At 36.9% G+C, this 17,411-nt stretch overlaps 1 protein-coding gene across 2 annotated transcripts; it reads left to right on the plus strand.

The window, feature by feature from the left end:
• The first annotated feature begins 562 nt into the window (after positions 1-562).
• prkag1 (protein kinase, AMP-activated, gamma 1 non-catalytic subunit) lies at positions 563-15,778 on the plus strand. Of its 2 annotated transcripts, none has more exons than XM_053635768.1 (13): positions 563-666; positions 3,893-3,944; positions 4,612-4,712; positions 5,327-5,408; positions 5,489-5,547; positions 5,942-5,987; positions 6,082-6,136; positions 6,222-6,348; positions 8,921-9,086; positions 9,219-9,256; positions 11,534-11,680; positions 14,133-14,232; positions 14,333-15,778. In XM_053635768.1, the coding sequence occupies exons 1-13, from the start codon at positions 658-660 to the stop codon at positions 14,350-14,352; spliced, it is 1,002 nt and encodes a 333-aa protein (XP_053491743.1). In that variant the 5' UTR covers positions 563-657; the 3' UTR covers positions 14,353-15,778. The 2 variants fall into 2 exon arrangements, with proteins under 2 accessions (XP_053491743.1, XP_053491744.1); XM_053635769.1 differs by lacking the exon at positions 563-666 and adding an exon at positions 1,407-2,098.
• The last annotated feature ends 1,633 nt before the right edge of the window (positions 15,779-17,411 follow it).

Consider the following 17,411-nt stretch of genomic DNA (forward strand, 5'->3'; position numbering starts at 1 on the left):
ATCAACAAAAACAATTACTTTACCAGATGGGATAGCAGAAACTTTGACATGGATAAAACGTACCTGAAAGGATCCATGTTTAATCTATTTGAACACCCTTATTCATCTAAATTTATTGTCACTATCACAGCTTGTTAGGTATTTTATCCACCGTTATGTTTATCATCCAGCCTACATGTTTATTAATTCTCTCCAAGCAGAGATTACTTTGAATGAACGGTGTTTGTTTTGTGCCACACATAATTCATGTTGTTGTTCATTGACCTTTCATGTATTTCATGTCTTGATACTCAAAAAAGCATAGTGTTTGGAGGGGACATGAAGTAAGTGTAATGTTCTTATATATTATAGCGGTATTTTTATTCATGTTTATATTGACACTCGGGTTATATAAAAGTTTTTGGTTTGTGTGTCTTTAAATACATATATTTTTGGATTATTAGAGTGAAGCATAAAGTTGAAGACACATTTCAAAGATACTGTAATAGACAAAATGTGACAGGACTGATTGTACGCGATAACATTGCAGCGACATGCTAACAGGCATGAAACAGGAAGTCCGTTTTACCTGCACTATGTCGTCATTTCCGGTCGACGCACCAGGCTGAGTTGAGGTCGGGAGCTGGAGTGTTTTTAGAAGAAAACCGCGTATGGACCATGGAGTGTGTGAGTATCGAATATTTTCCTGAGGCAGGATGTGCAAATCAACTTGGTGACAGTCGCCGTTAGTTAGATAAGACTCTCCCTCTGCTTATGTAGTGTTATAACGTTAAGGTTTATCTAGTTTCGCTGTTTATTAGCCCGAATTAAAAAATGAGTTAGCTAGCAAAGATTAAGCGTGAATTAGCGCACACTCTCTGAATAGTCCTGGAAAACCTCTTGACACCAGTTCACATGTATTGCTAGCTAGAAAGGTACAAATTAGCATAGTGTCAAATAGCGATAAATAACTAATCTAGCTAGCTGCTGTGCTGTCTTCAGGCATCTGAGTGGTTAACGGACGTTTTCTAGCTGCCCAGTAACATGCTCTCTATCCTGCTTGCTCCGGTTAACGTTTTCTGTTATTGTCTGGAAGCTGAAAGCCAAACAATGTTTTTTATTAATGTAGTTTAGCTAGTTTTGACACCTAATACTTAAGACGTCCCATGTTGTCAATAGAGCGCTATATACAGTTAACTATTGCTTATCTCGGTGGTCCTTAAACATAGTGTTCACCAGTGAAGATGATTAGCATGTTTGGATATCTGCCTGTCGCTAACTATCTGTAAAACTATTTATTTGCTCTATAGTGGGAAGAGGAGGCTAGAGGGCAGATTACTGAGTGGACTGCTCCTCCACTGCATAGTTTTAACTTCCTGCTCTGAAACTGTGCTTCCTTCTGGTCCTCCTCGGAAATTCGGGTGAAAGAAGTCGGAGCTCGTGATTACGACATGCCGTGTTCACGTAGTTTCAGCATAAACTTGATTTAAGTTTATATTTGGCCTTATTGATAATAAATGAACAACTGAACATTTAACGCGCAACATGGAAGTTTAAATATTTCCACATTCATATCAGATGAGGACCAAGTCCGAGAGCTGGCCTTTTTAAATGTATTTTGTTTGTTTGTTTTTATCTAAGATTGACGTTTATTTTGGACCCAGTAGCACCCCCTGCTCCAAACACACATAATTCAACAAATTAGCTAATAACTGGGAGTGTGAGTGTGTGTGTGTGTGTGTGTGTGTGTGTGTGTTTGTGTGTGTGTGAGAGAGAGAGAGAGAGAAAGAGACAGAGTGTGTGTGTGTGTGTGTTAGAGGCTGACCTATAGTGGATTTTACTGATGTTAATGAGACTGGTCCTCTGATCATTCTCATTAGCACAGTGTTTCCGCCTGCAGAACTGTCGCTCAATCGATTTAATTTTTAACATTTATTTTTGCACCGTTCTGTGTAAATGCTTTAAAATGTTATATGTTAAAATACCAGGAGAACAGCATTTTATAAAATACTCAAATCAGCCTGTCTGGCATCAACAACATGCAAAGGTCAAAGTCACTGAGATTGCATTTTCCCACATTCTGCTGCTTGATGTGAACATTACTGGAAGCTCTTGACTGGTCAGTGCATGATTTTATACATTGTACTGCTGCCACATGTTTGACTGATTCAATAATTGCATGAATGAGCAAGTGTACAGGTGTTCTTAATAAAGTGGCCAGTAAGTGTGTAAGCCATGTTCATTTATTACCATGTTGAGTCCTTCAGCATTCATGATTTATTGATACAGATAACTAAGTTGGGCGGAACCTGCCAATAACCGATTAATTAAAAAATTATAGTTTTTAAAATTGATACTGAATGAAAACACAACACTCAAGGTAAAATATTGCTGAACATTATTCCAAAAATAAACAGTACTGACAGTACCATTAAAATGTTCTGTACTTTTTTAAATGAAATAAATATCAATATATATTAACTATTAATAAATATTAAAGTAAATAAAAGATATACATCCAAAATGAACCTAAATGTAACACTCCAAATAACATAAAAATCGAGACATCCAAAATGAATTTATCTAAAAAAAAAAAAAAAATACTTCAAATAACACAACAAAATTAGTCAGTAATGGGGGTTTTTTTTTTCGCGTCTGGAGGCTGTTCTCATACTGTGTAATGACAGGACACTTCTCAGCCGCTCCTGCAGCGGACGCGACCAGGTTAAAACTATCGGGGTTGATTTTTGCCAATAGCCGAAAGTTCCAAAAATCAGTTAGCCTATTCGTGCCGATTTAATCAGCGAATCCGATCAATCGTGTGTGCGTGGCGAGTGAGTGAGTGAGCTAGAGCTAGCGAAACGCCAACTAGGGTGTTTAACTACAACGGGCAAATCTGGCCATCGGGGAAATATGACTAATAATATGTTTCTCCACAGATACATTACAGGGCATCCAACAGCTGCTGACTGTGCTGTCTAGTGTATCCAGTGCTGCATTCACGCCATGTCGTAATTACCGTCATTACTAGTTGACAACCCCAGACGTTCAACTCGGAGCCGTTCACGTCCTCGGACTTAGAATTTTGCGTTTCTATCCGCCAAAATGAAACCATGTGAGATGATGTTGACAAATGCAAAATACATACACTGCGTATGTCTTTCGTTTATTTCAGATTAATCTTGCATTATTAAGACATTAATAATCGTTAATTATACAAATGTTTACACAAATTTTATGAGATGACGACTTAACTACGTTTAGAGTGTTTCCACATGACTTTGCAGCGGTCAGGTGGTACAAGTCTCCGAAAATTCCTAGTGTACAAGTTGTAATTACAAGTTTTACGAGGACATGAACGCGTTTTACAAGTCGGAATCTTGCATTGCGGTACTTATGACATGGCATGAAGGCAGCTCAATATCCATTGTTGTGAACCTGCGAAACATCTCTACAAAGAATCTGAAGCCTTTAAGTATGGTCACAGTCCAGGCAGAGTAATGTGGAAAAGTGATTAGTTGAATGCTTCTCCAAAGAAAAGATACTGCTGAATGGTACGGTACTAAATAAAGTATTTCTATGACAGAAAGCTGCAGGTCAAACTTGCTCCAAAATTAGTCACGTTGTAGGTTGACTGTCACATGAGGCAGCTTGTTTAATATTTTCTAATATCTGAAGAAGGAAAAAATTGCACAGTTTAAGAGTTAATAATTTGCATACCAAGGAAGTGGGTCAAGAACTGGGGCAAAAGACTGTCCAACAAAGCAGTTTCAGTATATTTACATACTGCAGACTGCGAGACAATGCATTTGTGTGTGTGTGTGTGTGTGTGTGTGTGTGTTGAACAAGCAGAGGTTTAATTGTTTGCTTATATCCTTCCTGTGCCTAAGACTTGGGTTTTTCTGTTTTTCAGGTTCCTGCTATAGTTGATGAATTTGAGTGTAAAAAGGAGGCATACATAGATGGTAAGAAGCTGTATATGTAAGGGGTAATCCACGGCTAGGTATGCATTACACGATTTTAATGCACTAAGTGGAGTAAAGAACCACCCGATACAAAGCAGAGGGTTGTTACCTACGCAGATGTAACGTACACCTAGCTGTGGATTATCCCGCTTATACCACAAGCACTTGCCAGTACTGACAAGTTAAAGCTGTCATTGATGTTTACAGTGCAAAATATGACTGAAAAGATCAAAATAACGGTTAATTACCGTTAGTTATGTTATATACGGGTCGTTAGATCTAGAATTCCACTCGCTCTAAACCGTACATGGAAATAAAGTAGTGCGATAAGATTACATTTATTTGAATGCGTGTGTGAATTGCCTGCATTTGTGCCGAGTGTGTACTATTAACGAAGCTGTGAGTTTAACTACTGTATGCAGCTGCAACTGTACGTTACTATGGTTACAGTTGTTTTTAGGCCGAGCAATAATTCAGAACTGTGATTAAACTGACTGGAACTACCTGTGCATTATACGGTTTGAACGCACACCTTCCAGCCAATCAGAATCGAGTATTCAGACAGACCATGGTATTCTGGCGTTTGTCATTTAATCTCATTCACATTTTGTTGCCTAAGAGTTTCAGTGTAAGATTAATAGTGCTTGATTTTTCTTTTTCGATCTAGATCCTGAGCACAATGTGTACACTCGCTTTATGAAGTCCCACCGCTGCTATGACCTGGTGCCCACTAGCTCCAAATTGGTGGTGTTTGACACCTCTCTGCAGGTCAGTCGCTGTTGTCCCACCATGAATGAGGGTTGGCAGAGATCACTCCTGTTGCCATAACTTTCACACCAAAAACATGCACAATAAGACAGTTAGAGCAATATCGTGGCTCCCTGTACAGTGTGACAGCACGGAACATGCATGTGTTTAGCCAATCAGACGTGGTCTTTTTGAAGGGGAGGACACTTAATTCATCATAAACAAATCCACAGAAACGCCCACCAGTGACAGACGACAACATTTATAAGTGGACATACACATTGATCCCAAACTGCATGATTTGAAAAGGAAATGTTGAAAACAGTTGTCGACTAAACAATTAATACAACTGTGTTTTGGGTTGTTTTTTTGTTTTTTTTGGTTATAGCCCTGCTAGGTAGCAAACTAACGTAAATAAAACAAGATATTATTTATTGGAAATCCACACTTGATTTATAGTCCTCTTTGGAGACAGATCGCCCTTAAGTGGAGCTAGCGAAACTAGAGTCTGGAAATGCTGTGTGTTGGGAAAGTTATTGGTAAGGGCGTAGATGTTTTTCTATCACAGTGGGATATATGAGAGATGCAGACTTGTGTTTGCTTGTGTCAGTGATTAGTTTCCACTCCTTTACCAGGTGAAAAAGGCTTTCTTTGCTCTCGTCTCAAATGGAGTGAGAGCTGCTCCACTCTGGGACAGCAAGAAGCAGTGCTTTGTTGGTAAGTGTTGATACAGTATGTACAATTCACCATGTATTCATTTCCCTTTCTGCTACATTCTAATTATACGTTTATTATAGGTATGTTGACCATAACAGACTTTATCAACATACTTCATCGCTACTACAAGTCACCGATGGTAAATATTCTCCAGTAATGAGAGAAACATTTTTTGTTCTTTTTTTTTTTTTTTTTTTTTTTACACAGTGCCTCCGCTGTGTATTGCATCGGTTGAGCGTAATTTATTAAGTGTAAATCGATGAAATTAAATCGACTAATTTTGTAGACCAGGGGTGTCCAGTCTTATCCGGAAAGGGCCGGTGTGGGTGCAGGTTTTCATTTAAACCACCTGAGTCTATTGAAAACCAAGATCAACTGATTAAACAGGTGGAATCAGGTGCTTGGTTGGAATGAAAACCTGCACCCACACCGGCCCTTTGCGGATAAAATTGAACACGATCAACTGCAAACCTCAGTATGGTAGTCATGATCTAAATTGTGTTTCAAACGATTGTCTCTGATTGATGTTTTAGGTTCAGATATATGAATTGGAAGAACACAAAATAGAGACATGGAGAGGTAAATAAAACATTTTTCAGTAAAACGAAAACGAGCTGTACGCCGTCACTGTAATGTTACTGAATATTTTGTTTGTCTGCATGGTCTTTGATAGAGGTCTACCTACAGGATTCCTTCAAACCTCTTGTTAGCATATCACCTAATGCCAGGTAACAAAAAAACATTACATAATTTGAGTATATTTGTGTGGAAAGATGTATTTATTTAGTGTCTCTATTCTCCCCATCCCTCCAGTCTGTATGATGCCGTGTCATCTCTGCTAAAGCACAAGATCCACAGGTTGCCAGTAATCGATCCTCTTACAGGAAACACGCTGTACATCCTTACTCACAAGAGGATCCTCAAGTTCCTCAAACTCTTTGTAAGCATGAACTTCAGTATGTCCCGCTCCACACGTAGGTCTTAGTACCATTCACTTACACACAGCACACAAGGTTAAAAGAAGCCTAGCTCCATCACTGATGCTTCGATCGCTTATGTCCAGGTTCTGTTTGTGTGAGAGGATTCAGTGTAGGACCGTGCCATATCGTATCGTCCACGATATACCCGTACAGTTCCTCCCCACGATAGGAATTTGTCATCCCGCGATACTGATGATATAGTCGATGACGTGTTTACCCGCTGGGCACGTCGCACGTAGAACGAGAACAAGCATGGCGGAAAATGAATCGCAAAAAAAGGAGCTTCCTCCTTAACATGGAAGTGATTTGGATACAGAAGATCAGATGTGAATCGAACGTTTGTGATTTGTAAAGCGTGTCAAAAACCCGTATCAACAAAGGGTGGAAACACAAGAAATTTGTTCGAAGACCTCAAACAAAAACACCGACTAGAATATGAGGAAAGCCAGAAGATAGTGTTGACTGTTACTATTTTCATATCATCATTTAAATTCTTACTGCAAAAAATCTGAAATATCATGATACCGTTTTAAGTCTATATCGCTCATCTCTGTTTCAGTGCTAGGTGTTTGTATGGTGACGTGCTTTTGGTTGGGAGTGGAAGGTGCAGTATCACTTAGACATGCACCGATACTAAATTTCTCAGTTGATACGATAACCGTTTATTCAGAGTGATATCGGCCGATACCGATAGTTCTGCGTTTTATACCTTCTTATAAATTAATAATAATTCATTCCACAATTCTGAAGGAAATGCAAATAAAAACTTTATTCTCTCCATTTCAACAAGTTGTTTCACAGTAACTGGTCTCATAAACACAAAACACATTACTCTAATTAACATTAACACATGAACTAAATTCTGAAGATTAAAGTAAGATTTCTTAACTTATTGAATGTTATTAATTCATATTAACATTGACTGAATTGTAAATAAACCTCCTGTTAGTCTCACATTCACTCTCCACAAACAAAAGCATTTCTACTTCATCACTGAACATCAAACTGGTAATATATAATATCAACTTTTTATTTATTAACATTAAGTGGATCTGAAATATACTACTCTATAAATATATTTTTCTGTGCAATATATATACTTTTTTGTCAACTCATCTTCATTTAAATCTTTCCAACGTGTACTGGCCCTTTAATTCAGCTCGAGCAGCTTGAGCAGTGTGGCAAAAGTTTTTTTTTTTTTTTTTTGACTCAACGCTGAAACTCCCGCTTCACTGCTGTTCACGTCCGGTGTAAATTTTTAGCAGTGCAGAGATTACAGAGCTTACAAACTGCAGTTTTGTCGTCATTCCACACAGCACGTAATCGATGTGTTTTCTCGCCCTCTTTTGATTGACAGGATATAATCAGCCCTGATCATCGGATGTTTTTAAACTATCTCTAGTATCGCTGTCAGAACTGTGCTGAGGTTTTCCGGCTTTTTATTTTCCTGCAAATCAATGGTCTACTGCCCTCTTCCTTTCATTGTTACTGCCGGAATTCAAATTTAGTTGTTTTTTTTTTTCTTTTCAATGACAAGTCACCAGATACTGCTAGTGTTTGTTTTTAGAATTTTCCACCCACTTTTGTAATGTATCTGACTCTATACTAAATAAACATTAATGCTATTAGCCTTATACAAGCTGACAGGTGTATAAATAGCATATCCTTTAAACTGTGGACACTAGTCCTGGATGTCCACAGCACTACAGAGATCATCATGTTACCTCTGTGCTACTAGGGTCGTGGGGTGGTTTTGAGGGGCTGTAAGCAGAGTTGATGACATTTTAGTGTTTTCAGGTTTGAGGTTTTGCCCCTGACTTCTGAACTGCTTCTGTGGGTGCACATTTTGATCTTATTCACAGCATTAGCTCTGTGTGTTCCTGGAAGGAAAATAGGATGATGTTTTATCAGTGAATTGACCTGTTCTTCTCATAGCTCTTCTTGAAATAATATTTGTGAAAGAACTGTTTATGGAATCTGCATACTAGGTTAAAATGTATAATATGTTTCATCATCATTTTTATAATACCCTTTTTAATAGTAGTCATACTAGTTGAAAAACATGTTTAAAGGATTTAGGGGCAGTGTGCAAGGTTTTGAAGGGGCATATTTGGAGTATTTTTAGACTACTTTTGTAACAACCTTATGAACTGAACAAATGTACACACACACACACCAAAAACAGTGCTGGTGACATGGTACAAATTTGCAAAGAGAAATGTATGACACAAAATGGATGATAGTATATTGAGTATTTTCTCAAACTGGTTCCACTGGTTGTTTCCATGACCACGAGTAAACAGACAAACAGTGGAAACAGGACTCTGCAGCTCCATACAGTGATATAAGCAACTATATGATATTTGAACCAATCACAGACACAGGAAGGTCTCAGAACGAAATATGCGTTGAACGTGTGCACACACCACGTCTTGTGAACTCAAACCACCTCAGCTTTCTTGCTCAAAAGATGTCTTTTTTTCCCACTTTGAAGTATATAGCCAACTTTAATCCCTTTGTGGCTGTTTTCAGATTTCAGAGATGCCCAAACCAGCATTCCTATCGAAGTCTCTAGAAGAGCTCAACATTGGAACATTCCAGAACATTGCCGTGGTCCACGCTGACACACCCCTCTACACTGCGCTGGGAATCTTCGTCGACCAGAGGGTGTCTGCCCTGCCTGTAGTCGATGAGAATGGTGAGATGCTGAAATGATTGTGTGAGAGCAGAGAGTTGGGGTAGAAACGTTTAACTTTAGATTGTGAAGTTTGATGGCAGTTAATAGATTGTCTTTTCCCTTCTGCCCCTCCTTCCCCTTTTCTTCACACAGGAAGGGTGGTTGACATATACTCCAAGTTTGACGTCATAGTAAGTTTATAAATATTTTTTTGTGCTCACGTGCAAGTTTTTTGCTAAGATTGTGTGCAAAGATTATTAATGTTTGTGTGATTCCATTTTTTACCAGTGAAAGGCTGACTTAAATGAAAATTTACATGGCATTAGACTGTGGCCTTTTTATTTATTAAAAAATATAGATATATGTATGTATGTATGTATGTGTGTGTGTATGTGTGTGTGTATATATATATATATATATATATATATATATGAGAGAGAGAGAGCTATATAGAGCTATATAGAGCTATATATATATATATATATATATATATATATATATATATATATATATATATATATATATATATAGCTGTTTCTTAATCTGGTGTTTTCATATGATTTAATGTTTTGAACATTTGACATCTCTCTCTCTCACACACACACACGGGATAATACAAGATCACTTGCACTTGTGCAGCACAGTGTTAGCTATTCACTTTTGAGCTAGCATACAGAGAGACATTTGATTTGGGTAAATTTAATGAAAAGTATATGGAGAACAGCAAATGCTCTCACTGTGTAAAACCTGTATCACTGCAGACCTTGCTGTAAACGTTATACATTTTGACACTGTGACTTCTTCAGTGCTGTGAAAAAGTATTTGCCCCATCCTGATTTCTTCTGTATCTCATACTAAATAGTTTTAGATCTTCAAACGAAAAACAATATAAAACAAAGGCAACCCGAGTAAACACATAATACAGTTTTTCTTTTTTTTTATTGTGGAAAAAAGTTATCCAACACCTATCACCAATGTGAAAAATTAATTGCCCCCTTAAACTTAAAATCTGGTTATGCCACCTTTAGCAGCAATAACTGCAACCAAATGCTTCTGATAACTGGAGATCGGTCATTCACTTTCTTCTAGGACTAGAACTTACTCCTATGCTTTGGATCATTGTCTTGCTGCATAATCTAGTTGCGCTTGAGTTTCAGCTTATGGACTGAAGACTGGACATTCTCCTTTAGGATTTTCTGGTAGAGAGCAGAATTCATGTTTCCCTCAATTACTGCAAGTTGCCCAGGCCCTGAAGCAGTAAAGCATCCCCACACCATCACACTTCCACCACCATGCTTGACCGTAGGTATAACGTACTTTTTGTGGAATTTGTGTTTGGTTTACACCAGATGTAACGGGACCCCTGTCTTCTAAACAGTTCCACTTTCAACTCATCAGTCCACAGAATATTCTCCCAAAAGGTTTGAGGATCATCAAGGAGTGTTTTGGCAAAATACAGATATTCTTCTGGGTTAGCAGTGGTTTTCACCTCACCACTCTTCCATGGATGCCATTTTTTCCCAGTGTCTTTCTGATAGTGGAGTCATGAACAGTGACCTTTACTGATGCAAGAGAGACCTGTAGGTCCTTTAATGTTGTCCTTGGCTCTTTTGTTACTTGCTGGATGAGTCGTTCCTGTGCTCTGGGTGGAATTTTGGAAGGTCGCCCACTTCTGGGAAAGTTCACTACTGAGTGAGTTTTTCCATTTGGCGATAATGGCTCTCACTGTGCTCCTTTGGAGTCCCAGAGTCTTTGAAATAGCTTTGTAATCCTTCCCAGACTGATGTATTCTTCAATTTCTCTTCATTTTGCCATAGGGTGTTACTGGGTAACTTAATGCTGTTGAGAAAGTTCTATTTAAGTGTTGATTTGATTGAACAGGGTTTGCAGTAATCAGGCCTGGTTGTGTGTAGTTCAGCTGAACCCCATTATGAATGCAGTTTCATAGATTTGGGGAATTAGTAACTACGGGGGGCAAATACATTTTCACACAGACCCAGCTGGTATTGGATAAATTTTTTGCTTCAATAAATAACATTATCATTTAAAAACTGTACTTTGTGCATACTCAGGTTGCCTTTGTTTTATCTTGGGTCTAGGTTTAATTTCTGAAACAATTTAGTATGAATTGTACAAAAAAACAGAGAATTCAAATACATACAAAAAGAAATCAAATACATACAGTGCTGTGAAAAAGTAAGATTTATTCCTTGCTGCAGAATATCCAACATAGACAATTTTACCTTCTTCTTGCTTGTCTGTGGAGTCAGTGAGTAGTGTAGGTGTCAATCAGGACAGATGAACTGACAGTGAATTGACGTTGTTGAAGTGTGTGTGTAGTGACAGTGCTGGATCAGTGCAGTTTACTGGTGTCTATTTACAGCCTCGGGCTTGATTATTGATCAGACAGGCAGAGTTCATCATCACCTCTATTTTCAGTCAGCCTCTTACTCTTTTTACGCTCATAGAATCTGGCTGCAGAAAAGACATATAACAACCTGGATATTACTGTCACAAAGGCCCTTCAGCATCGCTCTCAGTACTTTGAGGGAGTTCTCACCTGTCAAGCACATGAGACACTGGAGGCCATCATCAACAGACTGGTGGAGGCAGAGGTGAAACACACGAGCACACACTTCTGCTGTTTTTTCTACAGGGTGTCCCAATAGTCTCCATACACAGGGAAAATTAACACTTTTTAGCTAAATGTCTTCATACTTATATATATATATATATATATATATATATATATATATATATATATATATATATATAAATAATATATATATATATATATATATAGTGTGTGTATTAGAGCTGCAACAACTAATCAATAATAATCGATTATGAAAATCGTTCTCATTATCGATTAGTTGGTCTGCGCGCAGCATGGGGTGTGTTTATTCATTACATTATTTCTGTTCCGAAAACACGCCTCGGAGAGTAAATACTAAAGTTGTGTCCCAAATGATGTACTATACACTTGCACTATGCACTGTGTACTCTACCGTCTGGTGTATGAATTTTAGAAAGGTAAGATCATCTCAAATATAACACTAGTGGTTTTTTTTTTTACTAACCGGTAGTATAAGCCGCTTCCTAGTCGACGGCGCATGACGTCATACGCATGTAATGCAACGCCGCTAGCTTTAGCAGAATACCCAGAGTCACCGACAATGACTTTCTTCAGTTTACTTTCTGTCAGCGTTACCTTTTATTCCCAACATGACCCCAGTCACCACCAGACGGAGGCGAAATCGTCACGTGACTGAGGAAGAAAGTGTGCGACCTCTAAGGCAGGGCAGCATTTTATATTAAACACCGATAACTAAGTTTGGCAGTACCTGCCGATAACCGATTAATCAAATTAAAATATTGCTGAACTTTATTACAAAAATAAACAGTATTGACTGTACCATTAAAAACGTACTGTACTCTTTAAAATTTAATAAATACCCAAACATTAATCTATATTAACTTTTAATAAATAAATAAAAGATATACATCCAAACTGAATCAAAATGTAACACGTGTGTGTATATACATCAAGCAATTGCGAACAACACAGGTTTATATATATATATATAAAAAAAAAAATCTCTGTTAAATATAGGTGTGCAACAATTATTGGCACCCTTTTAGTCAATACTTTGTGCTGCCTCCCTTTGCCAAGATAACAGCTCTGAGTCTTTTACTATAATGCCTGATGAGGTTGGAGAACACATGACGAGGGATCTGAGACCATTCCTCCATACAGAATCTCTCCAGATCCTTCAAATTTCAGGTCCACGCTGGTGGACTCTCCTCTTCAGTTCACCCACAGGTTTTCTATGGGGTTCAAGTCAGGGGATTAGGGTGGCCATGGCAGAACCTTAATTTTGTGGTCAGTAAACCATTTTTGTGTTGATTTTGATGTATGTTTTAGAGCATTGTCCTGCTGGAAGATCCAACCACGGCCCATTGTAAGCTTCCTGGCAGAGGCAGTCAGGTTGTCATTTAATATCTGTTGATATTTGATAGAGTCCATGATGCCATGTATCCTAAAAAATGTCCAGGTCCTCTGGCAGAAAAACAGTCCCAAAACATTAAAGAGCCACCACCATATTTAACCGTGGGCATGAGGTACTTTTCCATATGGCTACCTCTCTGTGTGCACCAAAACCACCTCTAGTGTTTCTTGCCAAAAAGCTCTATTTGGTTTCATCTGACTATAGAACCCGATCCCATTTGAAGTTCCAGTAGTGTCTGGCAAACTGAAGACGCTCGAGTTTGTTTTTGGATGAGAGTAGAGGTTTTTTTCTTGAAACCCTTCCAAACAATTTGTGGTGATATAGGTGAATTCGGATTGTAGTTTTGGAGACTTTCTGACCCCAAGACACAACTAACTTCTACAATTCTCCAGCTGTGATCCTTGGAGATTTTTTGGCCACTCGAACCATCCTCTTCACAGTGCGTTGAGACAATATAGATAAATACCTATCTCATATTTATACTCCTTTGAAACAGGAAGTCATGGTTGAACAATTTCCTGTTCCTAGTCACCCAGGTGTACCAAAAAAATTAAATATCAATGGGAATGTACTTCAAATATATTTTTCTCATATGAATTCATAGGGATGACAGTAATTGTTGCACACCTATATTTAACAATTTTTTTTTTTGATAAACCTGTGTTTTGTTTGCAATTGTTTGATATCCATGAGAGCAGAGTATTTTTGATTTTTTTTTAAACAAAAGATCAAAAGGCCTTCTTTTTTATACACAATTATACCAAAAAAAAAACTTTTTAAATGGGTTTTCAGTTTTGGTTTTCGGCCCAGTGCATCCTGAATTTTCGGTTTCGGCCCAGAATTGTCCTTTCGGTGCATCACTACCGTATACTCCAGCAGTCATGATGACCTAAGAGGTTTGCCTGCTTTAATCAGAGAAAATTGTATTTCTGCATCATTTTGATTAATTACTCAAAGGTAAAAATCACTGTAAAGTACATTCTAAAAGATCTTCCTAACCTGGTTTAAAGCATAAATCATTTTTGTCACTCTTTCCCTCTGCCACATGTTCTTTCAGGTGCACAGACTAGTCATAGTAGATGATCACGAGGTGGTGAAAGGCATCGTTTCTCTCTCAGATATTCTTCAGGCGCTGGTGCTCACCAATGGAGATAACGGTAAGACCACGTGCTTTAAAGTGCATCCTAATCATTTCATATTGTCCCAAACATTTCTGCAACGTTCATTACTGGTTAAAATCATGTTTCCTTGTTTCAGAGTGCAGTTGGATACACTAAGAGAGGTGAGACGAGAGGAAGCGGGGAGATGAGATAGAGCTTACAAAGCAAAGCAACGCAAGGCCAATCACAAAAAAAAGGAATCAGCAAGTCATCTAATCTTAGCTTGTAGAGTGAAAAAAAATCTCCCACAAGCCTCTCCTGTTAGGTAACGATAAAAATCCAGATTATTTTAGAATATAAGTAGACGTTTAACAGAACCTCTCCCTTCTTCTCTTCCTCTTTCTCTTGAGGAAGATGACCTGTGAAAAACAGAGCAATATACAGAGTGTAAGGGGTAAAGCACAAGCGCAATCATAGCAAAGCACACACCAAAATCCTCAACTTGTAAAACCTGAAGCAGCTGTAAAGCCCGCTGTGAAACCTGCAGCTTTTCATGACTCAAGACCAGGTTTTAGGACTTATTTATTTCTTACACACGGTGTAGCGAAGGAAGGGATGTGGAAAATGTCACTCGGCAGACAGGCAGATCCTAGCATAATTTCAGGTAGTACGTATATAACTAGGCTTTTGCTTTTACTACTAGTGCATGTCCTATTAAGAATCATTATGATCCACTTCTTCCTAAATATGGGACGCTACCTAATGTGATGTAAAGAACAATAAGAAATTACAGCGCTCGCATACAAAGGATTTTTATATCCTGAAGTTCGACTACTCTACAGAGAGTACAGATGTTTGAATGTCATATGGGCCCTTGTAAACATTCTTTACTGTTAGTTACTGACCTGTAGTATCCGGTCCACTCGCACTAGTTCTTTTTGTCCTAAGAATTAAACTGAACTTCTTTTTTTTTTTTTTTTCACCTCACAGTCCAGAAAAGCTGGAACTTTGATTTTAAAGTTAATAGCTAACAAAATTGTAAGTTATTGGGGTTTTTTGTGTGTGTGTGTGTGTGTATTTTGTTTTGTTGGTTTTTTTTTTGCTATTGCATATCATATCTTTCACAATATGGTTGAAGTGAACGCTCATCATTTTGTTTGGATTTTTTTTTTTTTGGTGTAAAATTCATGCTTGAAGTGTGTTTAAGTGGGGGAACAGTGGAGTGCCGTAGTTTTCCATGTAATAATTTCAAAACCAAATTTATGATAAATGCCAGTTTGTTTGAGTTCTTCGATTTGGACGCCTTGAAAGACCAGTATCTTTAATGGTGAGTGTGGATGATGGATCTGTTTAGTAAATATTGGCAGCTTTTCCTCAAGGTTTTGTGTCACAGAGGGCTGCTGTCCAAACTGTAGGAAAGGTAAATGACCATTCCACTATATACACACACCATGTGGTTTTGTTGTTTTATTCTTAATCAAAGATTGTTTTATTCTTAATTAATGAAATGTGTATACAAATGTGTATATTTGAATATTTACATTTTATATTTCACGTCAATTTGTAACGCATGACTGAAATAAAACATTTTATCTTAAACATGGCTTAGGTTTGTAGTTTCATATAATTATATATAGATAACATAAAATATGTCAAATGTTAATAAAATCTCAAACCCCTATGTTATTCACAGTAGAACATAGAAAACATATGAAATGTTTAAACTGAGTAAATGTCGAATTTGATGGCCGCAACACGTCTCAAAAAAGGGGACGGGACAATAAAAGGCTGGAAAAGTAAGTGTTACTAAAAAAAAAAACAGTGGGAAGTTAATAGGCAACAGGTCAGTAAGATGATTGGGTATAAAAAGAGTATGTTAGAGAGGCAGAGTCTTATGGAAGTAAAGACGGGTAGAGGTTCACCAATCTGCGATAAACTGCGTCTACAATTTGTGGAACAATTTCAGTATAATGTAAAATTGCGAAGACTATGAATATCGCATCATCTACAGTACATAATATCATCAAAAGATTCTGAGAATCTGGAGAAATATCTGCGCAAGGGACAAGGGTGAAAATCAATATAGCATGCCCGTTATCTTCGGGCCCTCAGGCATCACTGCATTGAAAACAGGCATGATTCTGTAATAGAAATCACTGCATGAGCTCAGAAACACCTGCAGAACGCGTTGTTTGTGAACACAATTTGCCGTGACATCCACAAATGCTGGATAAAGCTCTATCATGCAAACAAGAAGCCACATGTGAACATGATCCAGAAACGCTGCCGTCTTCTCTGGGCCAAAGCTCAATTAAAATGGACTGAGGCAAAGTGGAAAACTGTTCTGTGGTCAGACGAAGAGAAATTTGAAATTCTTTTTTGGAAACCATGGATGCCGCATCCTCTAAACAAAAGAGGATTAAAGAGGAGAGGGACCACCCGGCTTTTTATCAGTGCTCAGTTCAAAAGCCTGCATCTCTGACGGTATGGGGGTTTATTATGCCTATGGAATGGGCAGCTTGCACATCTGGAAAGGCACAATCAATGCTGAAAGGTATATACAGGTTTTAGTGCAACATATGCTTCCATCCAGATACCATCCCATCCTTACTTTTATTTTTATATATATATATATATATATATATATATATATATATATATATATTTTTATATATATTTATATATTTATATTTTTATATATATATATTTATATATATATTTATATTTATATATATATTTATTTATATATATATATTTATATATATTTATATATATTTATTTATATATATTTATATATATATTTATATATATATTTATATATATATATTTATATATTTATATATATATTTATATATATATATTTATTTATATATATATATTTATATATATTTATATATATATATTTATATATATTTATTTATATATATATTTATATATATTTTTATATATATATTTATATATATATATTTATATTTATATATTTATATATATATTTATATATATATTTATATATATATATATATATATATATATATATATATATATATATATATATATATATAAATGAGAATTTATGTATTACTTTTTATGGATGCAAAAAAAAAAGCACTGAATTAAACTACAGTCCTAAATGAATAATATATATTCTGGTGTGTGTCTGTGTGTATTGGGTTCTTTAAAATTTGTATGACTAGCACAGTCCCAACAAGGTAAATGGATTCAGATGTTTTGAATTT

The sequence above is a fragment of the Ictalurus furcatus genome, chromosome 11, assembly GCF_023375685.1.
Source record: "Ictalurus furcatus strain D&B chromosome 11, Billie_1.0, whole genome shotgun sequence".
In the NCBI taxonomy this organism is placed as follows: Eukaryota; Metazoa; Chordata; class Actinopteri; order Siluriformes; family Ictaluridae; genus Ictalurus; species Ictalurus furcatus.